Raw genomic sequence first — 20,531 nt, forward strand, 5'->3', positions numbered from 1 at the left:
CTGGTTCTATACTCTAGGGACCTGGGGCCAGCCCTAATGAGTCTGCCACTGCTGGTCTGATGGAGACTGACACTAAACCCAGTGAAGTCAATTGGGACACCCTGGAGAGGGAAGCAGCAGGTATTGGCCACTGGGGACTTCTACCACAGATTTTTCCAGTGAGGATTCAGAAAGTCAAATCAGTGGTGGGTAATAGAGAATTAGAAACTGAAATTTGAAGCTTTACACATCTCAAGATTAAAAATATCTGAAAGGACTGTAGAGCAGGAGGAAGGAAAAGGGGCTGACTGGCTGTTGAGAGTGTTTAATACGGACTCTGAGCTATTATTACTCAACTCACAGACATGAGTCAACTAGTTAGTATTTACAAGAAGCCCCAAATGGATAACTTCTTAAAAGTCCAAATTCTGGACAGACACAGATGACCCAACCCCCAACCCATAAGAGACTACCCCAGGACTAATTCAACCAGAATTAAAGCAAAAACTGCAGCCACAGATTGTTTCCATGTCCTAACTGGGATTTCTAATAACAAGGGAGAATCCAAACCCAAAGGCACAAGCCCCAAAGATATAGAGGGCAAATCCAACTCTCTGCTTACTTGGATTTTCAAGGTTTGTTGTGAAGTTTACCCTTTTATCATAGTTATTACTGCAAAGATTCAAAGCCAGTGGAAGATATTCAATGAGGCCCAACTCCTTTCCTGTATGATTGATATGGTCCTGTGGGTATATCACTCCTTTGAATATAGCAACCTATCCAGATGACCTGGATTTCATCTCCAGTCTGAGGAAGTCCCAACTGATTATGAATCCAAAGAATTCTTCTTGCAGGGAGCCTCCACCAAATGACAGGACCAAACTTCATTTTAAGAGGACCTCCCATAATATTCTGGAGGCCATGCTGGGAATAGACTTGACAGTTCTTCCTTCATGAGGGAGACACTCTGCCAGCTGGGGGTCCAGATCTCATATCTGGACAGTTATGGTGCAAGCTCCTCTCAAAAACTCATGTTCATTTTGAAAAAGACCCCAATCTCAATGGCCCAGATGACTTTAGGGGGTCTCAAAGCTCCCTCTGCCCCAAAGAACATCACTGACCTGTGGGCCTGACAAACCCCCAGAGCATTACCCTACAACTGAATGGCTCATGGAACTTGTCACCTCCTGGGGATAATTGCCTATTCATGACTCAGTAGTCCACAGGGACTAAGGCAGTAACCTGACATTCTTTTCTTTGTCAAACACCATAGCCCAAGTCATAGAAATCCCAGGTAATCCTTCTAAATTTCTCAAATAATCTCCTACAGCCTACATGTCAGAGCCAATAAAACCACAAAGGGAGTACAAGGAAAGCTGGCTATGGCTTTCCAAACCAGTTGCCAGTGGTGGTGGCCTCCCTGGCTCTCTTTTTCCCTATTATAGGTTTGCATGCACTTACTTCATGACATGCCTAGTAGAATAAACCCAAATTCCTGGATTTCTCATAAAAGGTGCCAGACAATAACCTGCCCAATTTCCTCCTCCAGGAAAAAAACTAAATACACCACATTATTGACTGAGTACACAGGACTTAAGGTCTGTCATTAGAGATATACTTGAATTGGGGTCAGTAGGCCCCCCATCTCACACTTTAATAGCCTGGCCTGGTCAGTGTGAAAACTGGCTACCAGTTAATGGAGATTAACTATTGACTATTATTGGAGGGGGGGGTGCCTGGTGGCTCAATCAGTTAAGTGTCTGACTCTTGGTTTCAGCTCATGTCATTATCTCATAGTTTGTAAGACTGATCCCCACGTTGGGCTCTGTGCTGTGTGGAGCCCGCTTGGGAATCTCTTTCTCCCTCTATCTCTGTCCCCCCGACCCCCGTTCACCTCTCCCCTTCTCTCTCAAAATTAATAAACTTAAAAAAAAGAAATACTTAAAAAACCACAATTGACTATCAAAACTTAAATGCACAGGTTTCTGTCATTAAGTTTCCCATTCCCAGTATTATAGACATGGTAGATGACATCCAAAAAGCATGCGGTCCTTACTTTGATGTCCTAGATCTAGCCAACGTGTTTCACTTGATCCTGATAATGGAAGACTCACAACTTCAATTTGCTTTCCGTTTCAAGGGCATTTTGAACCTTTACTTGGGTGCCCATGGGTTATTTAAACATTTAAGCACCCTGCTTTTGCATATAACCAATGCAGACAAGATTTAAATTCACTCCAATTAACCCACTGTAGCCTTTGATATTATATAAGTGACATTGTCCTTTTGGAACCTTTTGAGGATGCCATCCAGGAGACTTACACTTAGTAATGTATTTATAGCAGAGAGGATGGGCCATTACCTTGCATAAGATCCAAGGACCAGCCACTTCTTTCAAGTTTCTAGACATAATGTGGCAGCTGTGGACTGTGAAGTTTCTCTCACTATAAAACATTAACTCCTTATAATTAAGCCTCCTGTTACATTATAGCAGGCAAAACACATATCAGGTGTCTTCATTTTTTGGGGGCAACACATTCTACATTTACCATTTTACTAAAACCTATTTGTGTTGTTAGATGCAATCCAGCTTCTTTCCATTTGGGAGAACCTCACCAAACTGTCTTGCATCTGGCCCAGCAAGCAGGTCCTGTCCTTAGTCTCTCTGGGCTCAGGCTTTTGAGTTGAATCAGTGGAGATATTTGATTAGGCCTTGTGGAGTCTTGGGACTAAGCATGGCTTTATCTGACTGTCCATGGGACCTAGATCAAAGATCTGCCCCAGACAGCAGCTTAGCACATGCCACTTGAGCATGAAATTTTGGAAGTCCACTGGGCCCTTTTGGGAAAAAAGGCATTCATAGCCCACCCTGATTTGCAAAAAGTCCCCATCCTTCATTGGGTTAGCAATTCAACCCAGCAAATGTTCAGCATGGTCCTGAGACCTCATTGTTAAAGTGAAAATGGTACCTTTAAAAAAGCTCAATCTGATGTCAAGGGCCTTTCCAGATTACAGGAGGGTGTGGCTCCTCAAAGCTCAGCCTCTTGCCTACTATTAATGAAGGCAACTGGTGGCAACCCCAATGTTGGCCCCTATAGCATTTTGAGAAGCTCCCTGGGACCAGTTGTCTGGCATGGAAAGGGAGTGAGTGTTCTTCACATACAGCAGTGCTGCCATCATACACAATGCTGCCCACCAGCAGGCTGCAGTGGTCATCCCTAGTCAAGAAGGCCACTCCTGGCTTGGCCCAGATGGCAGGGTTGGTGGCAGTGTGCTTGGTTCCACAACAGACCACAAAGTGAGACTCCCAAGGGCATATATTTTTACTGACTCCTGAGCTCTTAGCCAGTGGGCTCTCAGTCTGGTCTGGATAATGGCAAAAGGATAATTCAATGTCTCTGGGTGTCTCCATTTGGAGAGGGACAGCCAATTCACATATGCCAATTATAGTCACTCATGTCTGCGTACAAATGCCAACAAACAGCAGAAGCACATTCTAATAACATTGCAGACTCCTTGTTCCAACATTCCAATAACATTCCAGACATAACCACCATATAACTATTCCTCCAGAGATGCCATGCCCACCAGAAGAGCAGACCCCTATTTCAGGCCACAGGGGAGCAACAACACTCACTGATTGGGGAAACAGGCGTGGAATCCTTTTCACCCTTGCTCTATCCAAACTGGTGGTAGATAATTGATTGCTCCTTTGTCCCCAAACAAAACTCTGGAAGATTATCAGGTCAGTGTGACAACTTGTGATGGCAAATTTGTTGTATCAGACTGCTGCTGCCCTCTGCTGGAGCTAGTGGGTATGTGAACACCATCATCAATACCTTCTCAGGATGCCTACAGGCTGTTCTCTCCAGAAACACTGCTTCCTATTGCTCAATATCCTCCTTAACCAGATATGTGCTTGTCCCCTTACACCCACCAGACATTACAGATTCAGATCAAGATAGCCTTCCACCTCCCAAGCAGTTCAATAATGGGCTCTGGAACATGGAATCTTGTGGAATTTCTGCCTAGCTCACTGACCCCAAGCAGGTGGATGTATGGAGAGGAACAATGGCTTTCAGAGACATGCTTCTCAGATTTTAAACAGAAGGGAGGCCCCAAGTGGACAGAAATTTTCCCCGTGGCTCTAATACTGCTTGATTCCTGGCTCTCAGCTCTTCCTACCCCCACACCAAATACATCTTCTCCAAAAACCCCTTTCTGGTACTGACAGGGAACCCTGACTCCTCTGACATCAAGGAGGATGTCATTCACTTCTGTTCACTGGATGAATGCTTCCCTCACCATTGTGATCTTTCCATTGTCTCACTGTCGTCCATATGCTGGCAACCTCATCAGGGGTGGATTGTACAATATGACCCTCTTCTAATAGAGAGCTCAATGGAACAAACCCTACCAAATTGCTTAGAGATCATGATTATACCAATTTCTTTGGCATGGATGATGTCCCAGTATTAGCCACAAAGCTAAGAACACTGGCCTTGCTCAATATTCTGGTTTTAAGGCAGGTTAATTAAAGCAAATTCATAGAAAGTTTTGTGGGAGATTGAAATTATGGCTTCAGGGTCAACTAGTGGGATTGTGGATCTCAGAGAGAAGAAAAAGGTATTCTGCCCAGTGGATGCCAGTCACATTAAGAAATGAAGCCCCAAAAGAACCATAGAATCCAATGGTGGGTCTCAGTGGATGCAGGCCAGGTCTCTACCCCACCTTAGATGAAGAGGTAAATGACCTCTTGCTCCTAAGCAAACATGCTCCTCCTTTTGTTGCTATCCAGATTGCTTTCCCTGAAGGACACCCCACAAGCTAGTCAAATGCAAATGCTCTCTTTTACTGTGGCTACCTTGGATAATAGGGTTGTTGGTAGATCCCTCCAGCCTAACTCTATCTCAGGAGATGAGCTGGAACAAAATTAGCCAGGTATACAACTGTACTGAACGATGGCTGAGCACCAAGTGTTGCAGGCTCTATGTAGCAGGGGTCAATTCAGCAGGCACAAATTCTGACCCAGAGTTCATCTCTTCTATATTAAATGGTGCCAATGGAAGTGATGCTTAAAAGAGTCATTCCATCCTTACACCATGCCTCAAATTATATTTACCCCAGGCCAAATGGCCCTACTGTCATAACCAAATCAGACCCATCTTGGCTGGCAGGTTTGTGCTCTAACCACCCTATCATAGTTTTCATGGGGTTATCTCTGGATTGTACATCTGCCATCCACAAAATATCCCTACTGTGAGCCTATCAATGTATCCAGAATCTATATGCATTATGGATGTGGTCCCCACAAAGTTCAGTCATGGATATTGCATGCTCCTTTGCAAAGTGCACCCTGATGATCTAATGGAGCCCAATGAGGTCTGCCCATCTAGTACTAGAGTCCACACTTGTAGTCCCACCCCGAGCCAGGCCTCTAGGACATGTACTTGGTATTTAACACCAGCAGCCACTTCTACCCTTCATGGATCTTCACCTGGGAAACCACCCTCTCCTGGCCTCACCATCCCCAAGCACAGCAATGCCTCAGATAACACTGCCCCAGCCCAAGAGCTCTTGCTGCCATTAGAGTTGTGACTGCCTTACAGACAGCAATGCCACAACCCAAGGGAAAGATGAGAGACAATGTACTTCAACCTTACTTGACCTTGGGATTCCCACCCTGAGATCACCTCTGCCCCAGGAAGGAAATGACTGTGGTAACTGTCAGCACAGAGGCCTCCATTTGTAAAAATGCCTCCACTTGATGGAACCTGAAGACCTCATAGATTCTACTTTTCTGAAAGAGCTATCTGCTTCTCTGGAGAAACTTGCCTCCATCAAAACAATTGCAAAACCTCTGTTGACTGCCTGGTGGTGGTAGACATCATTTTACCTTTGTGGCAAGCCAAACAATGTATTCTTTTTTTTTTTAAACAATTTTTTTTTGTTTATTTATTTTTGACAGAGAGAGTGTGAGCATGAGCGGGGGAGGGGCAGAGAGAGAGGGAGACACAGAATCTGAAGCAGGCTCCAGGCTCCAAGCGGTCAGCACAGAGCCCGACGCGGGGCTCGAACTCACAAACTGCGAGATCATGACCTGGGCTGAAGTCAGATGCCTAACCGACTGAGCCACCCAGGCGCCCCCCAAACAATGTATTCTTAACCACGCTAGCCAAAATATAACACTTCTCTGCAACACTTTCTTAACCATGCATATCATAAAAAGTTGATTATTATTGATCAACTCTGAAACATACCAAACTAAAATTATTATATTTTAAGATAAAGAAAACAATTCTTACTCCAGGTAAAAGATGAAATGATTCATAAAGTCAAGAGAATTAAACTGGCATCAGACTATCAAAAACAGCATACAAAGCAAGTAAACAGTAGAACATTTTCAAGAAACTTAAGGAAAGAAAGTGTGAATGAAAGATATATCCAGGCAAGCTGTGCTTCAAGTATCAACACTATAGAAAACAGTTTAAAACATTCAAGAACACACACAGAATACAATATATATGTATTTTCCTGAACAATTCACTAGGGTAAGTTTGATTTAACCAAAAGGAAAACATTAGTACAAGGATTGATAGTGAGAATTTCACATTATTTAATACTAGAACTAAAACTTAAAAGGGATGAAGGGATAGGTGGAAGAACAATATGTAAACCTTATAGGCTCTAATAAAGTAGAAAGAATGCAACTTAAAATTTAGAGTAGGATTACTGGTGGTTGTATAAGTAACAGGGGGAATAAAAAATTCCTTTGAAACTGGCAGATCAGGTAGTAAAAGCTTAAGTAAGAAAAAAGAGGATTAAGTACTTATAAAAGGTGATAATAATACATAAGCAACCAATTGCTAGAAAAAACTTAAGAATTTCCTAAAGAAAAAAAAATGAAAAACTCCCACACAAAGCCATCCAAATTGGTAAGGAAGAAGTAAACCTTTAACTATTTGCAGATGACATGATACTATATATAAAAAAACCCTAAAAACTCCACCAAGAAACTATTAGAACTGATAAATAAATTCATCAGAGTCACAGGATACAAAATTAATGTACAGAAATCTATTGCATTTGTATACAATAATAACTAAGCACCAGAAAGAGGAATTGAGAAAGTGACCCCATTTATAATTGCATCAAAAATAATAATATACCTAGGAATACAGTTATCCAAGGAAGTGAAAGATCTGTACTCTGAAAACTATAAAACATTGATGACATAAATTGAAGATGACACACAAAAAATGGAAAGACATTCCATGCTCATGGATTGGAAGAACAAATATTGTTAAAATGTTCATACTACCCAAAGTAATCTACACATTTAATGCAATCCCTATCAAAATACCAACAGCACTTATTCCAACAAATAATCCTAAAATTTGTATAAAACCACAAAAGACCCCAAATAGAACAATCTTGAAGAAGAAAAACAAAGCTGGAGGTATCACAATTCTGGACTCCAAGTTATACTACAAAGTTGTAGCAATCAAAACACTATGGTACTGACACAAACATAGACACATAGAGCAATAGACCAGGATAGAAAGCCCAGAAACAAACCCAAAATTATGTGATCAGTTAATCTTCAACAAGCAGGAAAGAATATCCAATGGGAAAAAGACTCATTCTTCAACAAGTAGTGTTGGGAAATTTGGACAGCTACATGCAGAAGAATGAAGCTGGATCACTTTCTTACACCATACACAAATACACTTCAAACTGGATGAAAAAAGCACTTGGGTGACTCAGTCAGTTGAGCATTTGACTTCAGCTTAGGTTATGATCTTGCAGTTTGTGAGTTTGAGCTCCACATCAGGCTCGCTGCTGTCAGCTCCTTCAGATCCTCTGTCCTCCTCTCTCTCTGTTCCTCCCCTGTTTGTGTTCTCTTTCTCAAAAATAAATAAAAGTTAAAAAATGGGTGAAAGACCTAAATGTGAGACCTGAAACCATAAACATCCTAGAAGAGAGCACAGGCAGTAATTTCTCTGACATTGGCCATAGCAACATTTTTCTAGACATTACTCCTGAAACAAAGGAAATAAAAGCAAAAATAAACTATTGGAACCACATCAAAATAAAAATCTTCTGCTCAGAAAAGGAAACAATTAGCAAAACTAAAAAGACACCTTACTTAATGGGAGAAGATATTTGCAAATTATATATCTGATAAAGGGTTAGTATCTAAAATATATAAAGAACATATATAATTCAATGCCACAAAAACCAAGGGCACTTGCCACTAAAGTGGGAAGTTTTGCCACTAAACTGGGCAGAAGACATGAATAGACATTTCTCCAGGAAGACTTACAGATGGCCAACAGACACATGAAAAGATGTTCAACATCACTCATCGTCAGGGAAATGCAAATCAAAACTACAATAATGGGTGCCTGAGCGGTTCAGTCGATTGAGTGTTGGACTTTGGCTCAGGTCATGATCTTGCAGTTCATGGGCTTGAAACCTTCATAGCTCAGAGCCTGGAGCCTGCTTTGTATTCTGTGTCTCCCAATCTCTCTCTGCCCCCTTTTCATGCTCTCCCTGTCTCTTTCTCTCTCTCTCTCAAAAATAAACTTAAAAAATATATGTATATATTTTAAAAAAATATGAGATATCACCTCACACCTGTCAGAATAGCTAAAATCAAAAACACAAGAAATAACAAGTGTTGGTGAGGATGTGGAGAAAAAGGAACCCTTTTGCACTGTTGGTGGGAATACAAACTGGTGCAATCACTGTGGAAAACACTATAGAGCTTCCTCAAAAAATTAAAAACAGAGCTACTCTACAATATAGTAATCACAGTACTGGGCATTTACCCAAAGAATATAAAAACATTAATTCGAAAGGATATATGGACCCCTATATTTATTACATCAGTATTTACAATAGCCAAAATATGGAAGAAGCCAAGTGTCCATCAATAGATGAATGGATAAAGAAGATGCAATATTACTGAGCCATAGAAAATAATGAATTCTTGCCATTTGCGATGAGGTAATGACATGGATGGAGCTAGAGTGTATTATGCTAAGTGAAATAAGTCAGCCAGAGAAAGACAAATACCATATAATTTCACTCATATGTGGAATTTAGGAAACAAAACAGATGAACAGAAGAAAAATTAAAAAAAAAAGAGAGAGACAAATCAAGAAAAGACTCTTAACTATGGAGAACAAACGGATGGTTACCAGAGGGGAACTAGATGAGGAGATGGGTCAAATAGGTGAAAGAGATTATAAATACACTTATTGTGATGAGCACAGAGTAACATATAGAATTGTTGAATCACTGTATTGTATACCTGAACTAATATAACACTGTATGTTTACTATAATTGGAATTAAAATAAAAAACTTAAAAAAATAAAAACTCCCACACATTTTTAAAAAAAAAAAAGAAAAACAAAAAGGATATAACAAATAGGGAAAGAAACTAAATATTTCTTATTGCACATGACAATATTGTCACTAGCTAGACACCAAGACCTGATCTTACCCACCTGCTTGTTAACCACCAACATTTGTCTCACATTTTCCGTCAAGCTCTTCTTTTCAGCTTATCTCTTAACTCGGGCAAAAGACCCAATGGTCATGGCATCCTGTGATGGAAACCAAAACTATCCCTCAAGCAATAATGACTGCCCTGATGATGAGCTCCAACTGGCCCAGACCACCCAGACCAGTTTGAGCTCAACACTCAACTCACATCTGTGCAGATGGACCATGGAGTGACCTGTGGAGTGACCAACAGTTACCTTTACTTCATTATAATATTAAAATCTCCACCCAAGGAGGAGCACAGGCCTCAGTAACATAACATGCAATGTATGTATAGGCATGGTTCCTTAAGGCGCATGCATGACGTTATGCCTCCCCCTTAACATACATGACAAAACTCCCCTTTCTGAATATTTATCCTAACCCTAAATAAAATGAACACATTTACCCTTGTTGTGAGAGTCATGGCTTTGGAAATTATTCCCCATGATCTCCTTATTTGCTGCAAATAAAGTTTCCTTTGTGTGACAGCTCTACCTGGTGTGGTTTTTATCTGTGACTCACTAAGGAGTAAACTCATGTTAGTTTGACATATGACATATGATATATGACATAATTGTGAACAAACATATCAGTCATATCAATAAATGTGAGTGGGATTAAATCATCTATTATAAATAGATGATTCAAGGGGTGCTTGGCTGGCTCAGTTGGAAGAGCACATGACTCTTGATCTTGGGGTTGTGAGTTTGAGCCCCATGTTGGATACAGAGATTACTTAAGTGAATAAAAATAGGTTCAAATTGGCTCATAAGAGAAAACCCAATCATATGAAGCATAGAAGACACACCTAAAACACAAGAAAGAGTAAAAATAAAAGGGTAGATAGATATACAAAATGCAAATGGAAACTACAAAAAAGCAAGGATTATGATATTATCAGATAAAGTAGTATTCAACCCCAAAAGCATTATATAAGAGAAGAAAGGAACTCTGGAGGTGCCTGGGTGGCTTGGTCAGTTAAGGGTCTGACTCTTAATTTTGGCTTAGGTCATGATCTCATGGTTCATGGGATTGAGCCCTGCATCAAGCTCTGTGTTAACAGTGCAGAGCCTCCTTGGAATTCTCTCTGCCCTTCCTTGTGCATGTACTTGTATGTGCTCTCTCTCTGTCTCAGCATAAATAAATAAACTTAAAAAAAAAGAACTTTATAATGCTAAAGTCTCCATTATAATAATACAATAGAAAATCACGAATATTTATGTACCATATAACAGAATAACCACTTATATAAAACAGAAACCACAGTAGATGTAAGGAAAAATAGAAATACACTAATAATAGGATGTTTAATTCTTAGTACATGACAAGTCAAGTGGACAAAAAGAAAAAGCATATATAAGATTTAAGCAACATACAGAATATATTAGATGTGGATAATAGAGAATGTATTTTCTCAAGTGCACACAGAATATTTATAAAAATTGATAATATAGTACAAATGAATAATTTTCAAAAAGGTGGAATACTACAAACAACACTCTTGATCACAAGTGCAATAAAACTAGTAATTAAATACAAAGCCCCCCCCCCCCCAAAAAAAACACCCTTCCATCCGGAAATTAAAAACTTCTACTAAGTGCCTCTGGTGTAAAATTACAGGAATTCTGAAAAATGTGGTAAAATGAAATGTAAAGAAAACACTACATATCAAAACCAAATATATTTAAAATAGCAATCGAGAAAAAATGTATAGTCATAAACAGAGAATGGCTGAAAATGAATGGATTAAATCCCCAGCTCAAAGAACACTGACAAAATTCAACAGTGATTTATGATTAAAGACTCTGAGAAAATAAAGAATTGAAGGGAGCTTCTTTGCCCTGATAAAGAATATCTACAAAAAAGCTTTAGCTAGCATCATACTTGATGGTAGGACCTGGATGCTTTTCCCTTAAGATCAGGAAGAAGACAAGGATGTTTGTTTTCATGATTTCTGTTTGACATTGCACTGGAGGTTCCAGGGAATGCAATAAAGCAAGGACAAGAAAATAACAGATATCCAGACTGGAAAGGAAGAAGAAAAATATTCATTATTCACAGAACACATGATGGTTCATGTAGAAAACCCAACAGAATATACAAAAAAGTTACTAGAGTCAATAAGCTAGGATGCAGGATACAAGGTCCAATACAAATAGCAATTATATTTCAGTATACCAGCAACAAATAAAGATTAAAATAGAAAAATGCCATTTATAATAGCATTAAATAAACATTTTTAGGGTTAAATTTGATTGAAGATGTGCCAGACATAAGTGATAGAAGGTACCAGACACCAGCAAGGGAAATTAAACAAAGCCTAAATAATTGAGATGAACCACATTCCCAGATCAGAAATCCTGATTTTGTTAGGGTAATACTTCTTCCCAAACAGATCAATAGATTCAATACAATCCCAAACAAATATTGGAAGATATTTTTTTCCTAGAAACTAACAGCCTGATTCTAGAATTTACAAAGATCCTAAAATAGCTAAAGCAACTTTGAAAAAGAAGAAATCTGAATTAATAATACCTAATTTCAAAGCTTATAAAGCTACAGCAAGCAGAAGGTGTAGTGTTGGCATAGAGATAGACACAAAATGGAGAGGAACAGAATAGAAAATCTAGAATATACCTATACATATATGGTTAGTTGATTTTGGAAAAGAGGCCAAGGTTATTCAATGGGAAAAAAAGATATATTTTTTTCAACTAATGGTGCTAGAATAGTTGACCCAATCAATAATGGGTTTTCAATAGGTATTATTTTAAAAATAAAAAAATAATTTGGGCTTGAGAGTTAATAATTTGCTCAATGTCACCCAGATAAACATTTGAAGCTGGATTATTTGATTCCAAAGTCTATGGCTTTTCATCATCGGGTTGTCATCTATTACAAAAGCTAGTATTTGCCACTATTTACTTTATAAAAACATGTCCTTTATTCTTAACTGATTTCAAGCTCTTCAAGGGTGCTGTCTGTGACTGTGTGCTGTTTCCTTTTTTTTTTTTTTAATTTGTAAGTTTAATTTTGTGGTTTTTTTTCAAACTTTTACTTACATTCTAGTTAGTTAACATATAGAGTAATAATGGTTTCTGGAGTGGAATTTAGTGATTCATCACTTACATATAACACCCAGTGCTCAACACAGCAAGTGCCCTCTTTAATATCCATCACCCATTTAGCCCATCTCCCACCCACCTCACCTCCATCAACCCTCAGTTTGTTCTCTATGGTTGAGTCTCATATGGTTTGTTTCCCTTTCTTTTTTTCCCTTCCCCTATGTTCATCTGTTTTGTTTCTTAAATCCTACATTTGATATCTGTGTATGTGTGCTGTTTCTTAGTATCTTTGGTGTGAAGTGTAATTGTTTGTTAATGATAATGATGCTATATATAATTTTGTTGGATTCTGTGGTTGACTGGTTATAGATGAAATATATTTGAAGATAATCCTCTATGCCAAAGGAGCACAATCACAGAGGAATATGGTTCTTTTTTTTTTTTTTAATGTTTATTTATTTTTGACAGAGAGAGAGAGACAGGGCATGAGTGGGGGGAGGGGCAGAGAGAGAGGGAGACACAGAATCTGAAACAGGCTCCAGGCTCTGAGCTGTCAGCACAGAGCCCGACGCGGGGCTCGAACTCACAGACCACGAGATCATGACCTGAGCTGAAGTCGGACACTCAACCGACTGAGCCACCCAGGTGCCCTGGAATATGGTTCTTAATCACTGGATGCTAGGAGTCCTCACCCTGCCTTCTCTGTGTTATACATTAATGATCACTCTTGAATTCCCAATCACCAGTAGGAAGTAAGCTGTCTGATGTTACCCAATTGCATATTTTATTTTATTTTATTTTATTTTATTTTATTTTATTTTTAGATTTTCTGTTAACAAAATTTCTTTTTTTTTAATTTCTTTTTAAAAATTTACATCCAAGTTAGTTAGCATATAGTGCATCAATGATCTCAGGAGTAGATTCTTTAATGCCCTTTACCCATTTAGCCCAATCCCCCTCCCATCTGGTAACCCTCTGTTTGTTCTCCACATTTAAGAGTCTCTTATGTTTTGTCCCCCTCCCTGTTTTTATATTATTTTTGCTTCCCTTCCCTTATGTTTATCTGTTTTGTATCTTAAAGTCCTCACATTAGTGAAGTCATATGATATTTATCTTTCTCTGACTGACTAATTTCGCTTAGCATTATACCCTCTAGTTCCATCCATTTAGTTGCAAATGGATTTCATTCTTTTTGAATCTTATGGGAGTCCTCTGTGCTTCCTGGATTTTGATGTCTGTGTCTTTCCCAGGTTAGGAAAGTTTTTCTTTTTTTTTGAAAAGTTTTGTTTGCTATGATTTGCTCACATAACCTTCTACCCCTTTTTCTGTCTCTTCATCTTCTGGGACTATGATTCAGAATCATAGTTTTTAATGAGTCACTGATTTCTCTAATTCTTAAATCGTGACCTTTTGCCTTAGTCTCCCTCTTTTTTTCTGCTTCATTATTCTCCATGTTTGTCCTCTATATCACTGATTCACTGTTCTGCCTTACCCCTTCTTGCCACCGTGGCATCCATTCGACATTGCACCTCAGTTATAGCATTTTATTTCATCTTGACTAGCTTTTACTTCTTTTATCTCCATAGAAAGGGATTCTAATCTATTTTTGACCCCAGCTAGTATTCTTATTATCGTGATTCTAAATTCTGGTTCAGACATCTTGCTTGTATCTGTGTTGATTAAGTTCCTGGCTGTCATTTCTTCCTGCTCTTTCTTTTGGGGTGAATTCCCTCGTTTCATCGTTTTGAAGGAAGAAAAGGAATTAATAAGGTAAAAATTTTTTTTAGTTAAAAAATTAAAAACAACACACACACACACACACACACACAGACACACAAATCAAATAAATGATGTTAGGCCCTAGGTGTGTTTTGGTCTGGTTGTTGAAAGAAGCTTGATAGATTAGAGAAAAGAGAGGGGGAAAAAAAAGAAAAACATTTGAAAATTTGAAAAAATGAGTAGAATGAAATATAATAAAATGAAATGATGGAATAGAATTTGAAAAATTTTACAAAAAAGTAAAAAAAATATAGTAGAAAAAAGTTAAAGAAAAATATTTTTAATAAAACTGGAAAATAAAAATAATTTTTTTCTCTTTCTGTTTACAAGAAAAAGAAAGGAAAGGAAAAAGGAAAAAAAAGAAAATTGAATAGATGGACCAGTGAACGACTGAAATACGACTGAAATTACATCATTTTCTCCTAGATGTCAAACTATGAAGCACTTTATAGTCCATAAACTAAGCAGGCAGAGAGAGTTGTGGTGTTCCTGAAGAGCGAGATTGGCCCATTTGGGCTAGGCTTAGTGTAATGGTTCCATTCTCCAGTAGGTGGTGCTGCTTAGCTTACTGGGGTGGATTGTTGTGGCACTTGTAGATGTGTACACGCATGCACGGGAGGGGTGAAAATGATGCCACCCAGCTACCTAGTCTCTAGTATCAGAACTCTGTTCTCCCCAATCAGCAATTGTGCACCCATCCTTTGTCTCTGGCTTCCATCTACTGCCTGCTTTTACACTGTCTGTGACCACGCCATCAGGTTGCCATGTGGCACCTCTCTCCTGAGTTCTATCTCAGATGTGGCTGTGTTTCCTGACCCCTTGCTTCTGAGGGACTGCAGCTTTGACCCTCTGGAGGAGGGTCTCACCAAGCAATGGCCGGATGCTGGCTGCACCCAGGAACGTTTGTGGGACCGAGCTGCTGCCAGTGCCCAGAGACTGGCGCTGGGTGTCAGCCTTCCCCAGAAAAAGTTCACATGATCATGTAGCAGCAGCATTTCAGGGATTATGGAAAGTCACAACACACATCTGGCACCAGGCTTCACCCTTAATGACCTTGTTCCAGCAGCAGCAAATGTGGTTGTTCTCTAGGGTCTGCTGGGACCAGGTGGCCACACAGCCTCTTCCAAATGTCCTTCCAGCAGGAGAACCACCTTTCCTCATGTGGCCTGATGATCCCCAGACCTCACTCTGCTCCTGGGAATTTGCCCTTCCCACCAAAGCACTGCCAGGTATTGAGCTGCAGAGTTTCAGACTCTGCACTCCCCCTGTTTATAGAGTCTCAATGGAATTTAAACCCTCTCCTTTCTCCTTTCTCCCTTTTTAGTTCAGTTCCTGCAGCTGTTTCCACTTTTCCACTTTCTCTCCAGCTGCTTGGGGGGGGTGCCTTTCCTGTACTCTCCCCCCATTTCTGTCCTCTCTCCTCAAGCAAAAACAGCTCCCTGCTCTCCATGGCTTCTCTCTCCCCAGTTCACCTCTCCACACCATATACCTGCTGAGTTCTCTGGTTCAGGTTGTGCAGATTGTTGTGTTAATTCTCAAATAAGTTTTCTAGGTGTTCAGGATGGTTTAGTATTGATCTGGCTGTATTTCATGGACACGAGGTGCAAAATAAAACTTCCATGCTGTTCTGCCATCTTGGCTCCTCCCCAATCATATATTTTAGAAGAAGAATTTAAGAGTATTATTTCTCAATTGAAGTGAGTACTTTGATTGTAACCTTTTCCCCAGTAACCTTGAAATATTTTCCAGAAGGTTGATTGTAGAAATAATTCTATTCTCGGATGCAAACTCACCTAACACAGTAGTCATGGGTCTTAGCTACAACATCATAGGCCTTATTTGGGCACTTACCTGAGTTGAAGGGTGGGGGTAGAGTCCACTCAATGAAAGGATGCCGGTCAAAGGTGTTGGCCCGTTGGCACTTCTGCACATCTCCGTCATTTTGGATCATGTCCACAATCTCCTGTGTCCAGGTTGTACCTAGAGGCAATACTGATTGTCAGTTCCATCCACTCACTTCACAGTTCAATTCATTTCCTTGATTATTTATGTATTCAGTAAAATTTACATTTGCTGAGTGTTAAACAGAATCAGCTTACTTACCTTATTCTCTTTAATTCCCAGTGCCTTGCATAGGGCTTTGCACCTGGTAAATGTAGTCTGAGTGAATGAATACTGAATCAAGTGAATGTAGGGACATACAGAGATGAATTAGCCACCCTCCCTGTCCTATGACATTTACAATCTTTTTGGAGGTGATAAGATAGGACAATGACTGCTTTTTGCCTAGCTTATATCCATTCTTCCTTTCTTTCTCAAGTTAATAGATCCTTAATTTTTAGCTGGGCATATAGCTACTTGCCTCAAAGGTAATATTTTTCTTGCATGATGTGGCCATGTCATTTTGGGAAGTTGTCTTTAAAGGGAAGGGACATGGCCTTACTCCTCCCTTCTTACCTTCTTGCTGCTTTTTGGAATGCGCATGTGATAGCTAGAGCTCCAGGAGTCAGATTGGACAATAAAACCAAAAGCTACACCTGGAGATGGTGCAGCAGAAAGTTAGAAAAAGCCCAGGTCTTTGATGATCAAGGCAGCCACCATTTCATAACTGACTACTAATTCTCCAGACTGCTTTTTCTTTTGTGTTATTTTGGGTTTTTGACACTTCTGGCCAAATTGAATCCAAATAGACACAGAAGAGGAGTGGACATAGACATAGAGATAGGCAAAGAGGCAGACTGTGCTCATTGTCCATCAGATACCCATTTTCCTCTTTACATAAGAAGTATTTGTGTCTTTCTGGCTTTTAGCAAAACCTGCTCCTTACTGATACATATGACATATACACAGATAACTAGAAGATGAACAGTATATAGTAAAAGCCAGAAAGGATGTGCAAAGGGCTAGAGGACTGGTCTACAGAGGAGAAGATCCAACTTGCTGTGGAAGAGGTCAGTAAGTCTCAGCTGAGATGGCTTTGGAGTGTAGAGTCAAGCAGGACTGAAGGTCCATTCACATTAAGAAGCCAGGGCATCCCAGGCAGGGAGCCTCAGGAGCAAGATAGAGTCACATTTCCTCACTGGGAAGTATAAGCAGGCTCACAGTGGGTAGGAGGTGGTAGGGAAGGTGAGGGAATAAGGCTGGAGACTTGGGGACTGTCTTATGAGGGGCTTTGGGACTGACTGCATAATTTCAAAGGTGAGCTGAAAAACATTTCTGCTCTGAGGTGCAATGCAAATTCAAATTCAGTTCTGGGCAGGAGAAATGTCCTGTGCAAATCAGACAGAGAAGGAGATTCTTGAAACAACTGAACCCTGATGACAGGAAGACCCTTCTCTAGTTTAAGTAATGCTTAATCATGAGAACAGAGTGAGGTTAAGGAGGGAATTCCCAGCCAGAGAGGACAGGAACAGTCTAATGAAGGTTTGAAGAACTGTAGTGACCAGACTATTTTCTGAGTTCTTTCTGGTTATGAATACCTAGAGTCCCTCTTGGTGAGTCAAATGGTCACTGAGACTTTCCCAAACTGGCTACAGCTTCAACTTCCATGCCTCACTCCGTCACTTGACATTATAAGCACAGGTAATGCAGGGGGATCATCAGTCATTCCTGGAGCTTCCCCAGTTAGGATTCTTCCACCCCTGTACAAGCCTGGGAACACTTGCCTTTTCAGACCTTCACTTTTGTCACAACCTCCTCTTCATTTTATGAGGTCCTGGTAAGTATCATCTCCCCTCCTCCAGATTCTTCCCACTGTGCTTGGGGTTTGGACCCAGTACTATCAGAACATTTCATATTGGGGTGAAAGCCCTCATTTCCACATCAGTGTCCCCCACTAAGAGATGTTTTTTATGGGCAAGGGGTGCTGTCACTCCAGGATTTCCTCGTGGATGGGAACCAGGAGTGGCTGGGTTGGCAAGATGACTGTCATAACTTCTGTGCAATTTCTCAGACTCTGCTTTTAAATAATTCATTCAGTCCTTTGAAGATTTGGGATTCTGGCAATCTCTTTCTCCATCAGAGACCTAAGAAAACAGGAGAACCTTGGATCCTAGGGGATTGGAGCCCAGAAACAAGTCTGGTTTCATTTTTCCTGGGGCCAGGCCTGGAGAAAATCTGCATTTTTTAAAATCAGGAGGCCCCTGCTCCTCTATAGCTGGCCTCCCCACTTCCAGTTTTGCAAACCTACCTGCCTTGGCATAGGATGCAATGAGGAGATCATCAGGTCTTGCTTGGAAATTCCAGATGTTGTCCCAATTTTCACTCATCGTCTTGGTCACAAGGATTCCATTCACTTCCTTGGTTTCTGGTTGTATGTATTTTTCCCCCAGCTGAAGATCTTTCATTTCCTCCAGGGACATCTTTCTACATAGACTTATGAGACAGATGCATAAAAGAAAAGTGTGCTTGTGTCTGCTTAGAACAGTCATTCCTGTCAAGAAAATATTCTCTGAGAAAGTTAGGAGAAGGGCACTTGGGTGCCTCAGTCAGTTAAGGGTCTGACTTTGGCTCAGTTCATAACCTCTCGGTCTGTGAGTTTGAGCCCCCATCGGGCTCTGTGCTGACAGCTCAGAGCCTGGAGCCTGCTTCAGATTCTGTGTCTCCCTCTCTCTCTGCCCCTACCCACATGTACTCTCTCTCTCAAAAGTAAAATAAACGTAAAAAAAAGAAAGAAAGAAAGGAGAGACATGGTGGGCATTCATTACTATGCTTAATGTTAACTTAAGTAAGAGAAGTCATGGTGGAGCCAGAAAGCATTTTCAATAGCTTTGTTTTAGAGCATCAGGATGGTGAAGACAGGAACATATTTTAGAGGAAAGCACACTGGGAAATCAGCTAGACTGCATGGGTTTCAAGGAGCTCATCAGAGATGGCTTGTCTGAGGCCTGAGTGACAAGAGGGGACCAGGGCAGAAGGCCACTGGGTTCACAGGCCCTTGTCAAGTTTGAGCAACAAGAGAGGGCAAGAACAGAATCAGCACTTGGGCTAATTGGGTCGGTGAAATCACGTCTGACCTAGACAGCTCTAGATCTGACCAGAGTCATAGAGCGGGTGGGGCAGAAAGGGATCTCAGTGTGTCAGGTCTGCATTACACGAAAGTCTCCCTGCAGGTCTACAGCTCCAGGTATCACTCCCTGCCCCAAATCTCTGGCTGAAGAGCAACATTTGCCAGCTGAGAAGGTAACCTCAGTTTGCTTGGGGGAGTAACCCCCACTGGCTTGGGATGCCACAGCTGTTCCCTTTGCAGATAACTTATTTCAGTTTCTTGAAATCCTACATCTATTATAGAAATGTAGCACACTAAATCAAACCACAGCATTACTAGTTTTAAGTTTAAGAATAATCTTGGCACACTTAGTAAGCACTTATTATGTAGAAGAAACTTTGACATACTGGAATATCCAACAGATAAGCCTTGCAATTAGAAGTTAAAATGTTATTGGGGTGTCTGGGTGGCCTAGTCGGTTAAGTGCCCAACTTTGGCTCGGGTCATGATCTCACAGTTTGTGAGTTCGAGCCCCGTGTTGGGCTCTGTGCTGACAGCTCAGAGCCTTGAGCCTGCTTTGGATTCTGCGTCTTCCTGTCTCTCTGCTTGCACTCTCTCTCTCTCTCTCTCTCTCTCTCTCACACAAATAAATAAAATGTTAAAAAAATTAAAAAAAGAAGTTAATATCTTATTATTTTAATGTTTAGACTTGGGATTTTAGGCTGAAAGTTTAGGCAATTTTACTTTGTTTACGAGAAATGTTTAAGAGAATTTAAGAGTCAATTCAAAGCTTAATTTTGCTAGATTTGTGAGATTTAATGAAGTAATTAGGATTTCTTCCTATTTTGTTATTGTCAGACAACAAAAGAACTTAAAAAGAATAAATGTAATTTAAAATATTTAGTGGAATCTTATTAACTAGGTTGAAGAAGCCTTTGTAAGTGGAAAACATTTACACATATGCCCTTGATATTCTGTGATCTACTGTTTTAATCTTAATTCTCAGTTTTGCTTTCTCATCTGTAGCATGAGGGGATCAGGCTATAACTCCAAGTTGCCTCTGACTTAACTGCATATCTAATTTAACATTTTCTTTAGCTGAAAGTCAGATAAAATCATGACCACTCCATTCACAAGGAGGTTTTTGCTTCCTGAGATCTCTTC

The 20,531-nt window shown here is 40.2% G+C and overlaps 1 protein-coding gene across 1 annotated transcript in view; it reads right to left on the minus strand.

Annotated features, from left to right (window-relative positions):
- LOC102952335 (sulfotransferase 1C1) overlaps positions 1–20,531 on the minus strand; it is a 49,949-nt gene that overhangs the window by 10,257 nt on the left and 19,161 nt on the right. Inside the window, exons 2-3 of the mRNA XM_007097761.3 lie at positions 18,570–18,754; positions 16,232–16,360 (exon numbers count right to left, since the gene is read on the minus strand). Of these exons, the coding sequence (XP_007097823.1) occupies positions 16,232–16,360; positions 18,570–18,741 (301 nt within the window). The 5' untranslated portion in view covers positions 18,742–18,754. The remainder of the gene's footprint in view (positions 1–16,231; positions 16,361–18,569; positions 18,755–20,531) is intronic.

The sequence above is a fragment of the Panthera tigris genome, chromosome A3, assembly GCF_018350195.1.
Source record: "Panthera tigris isolate Pti1 chromosome A3, P.tigris_Pti1_mat1.1, whole genome shotgun sequence".
Taxonomy (NCBI): domain Eukaryota; kingdom Metazoa; phylum Chordata; class Mammalia; order Carnivora; family Felidae; genus Panthera; species Panthera tigris.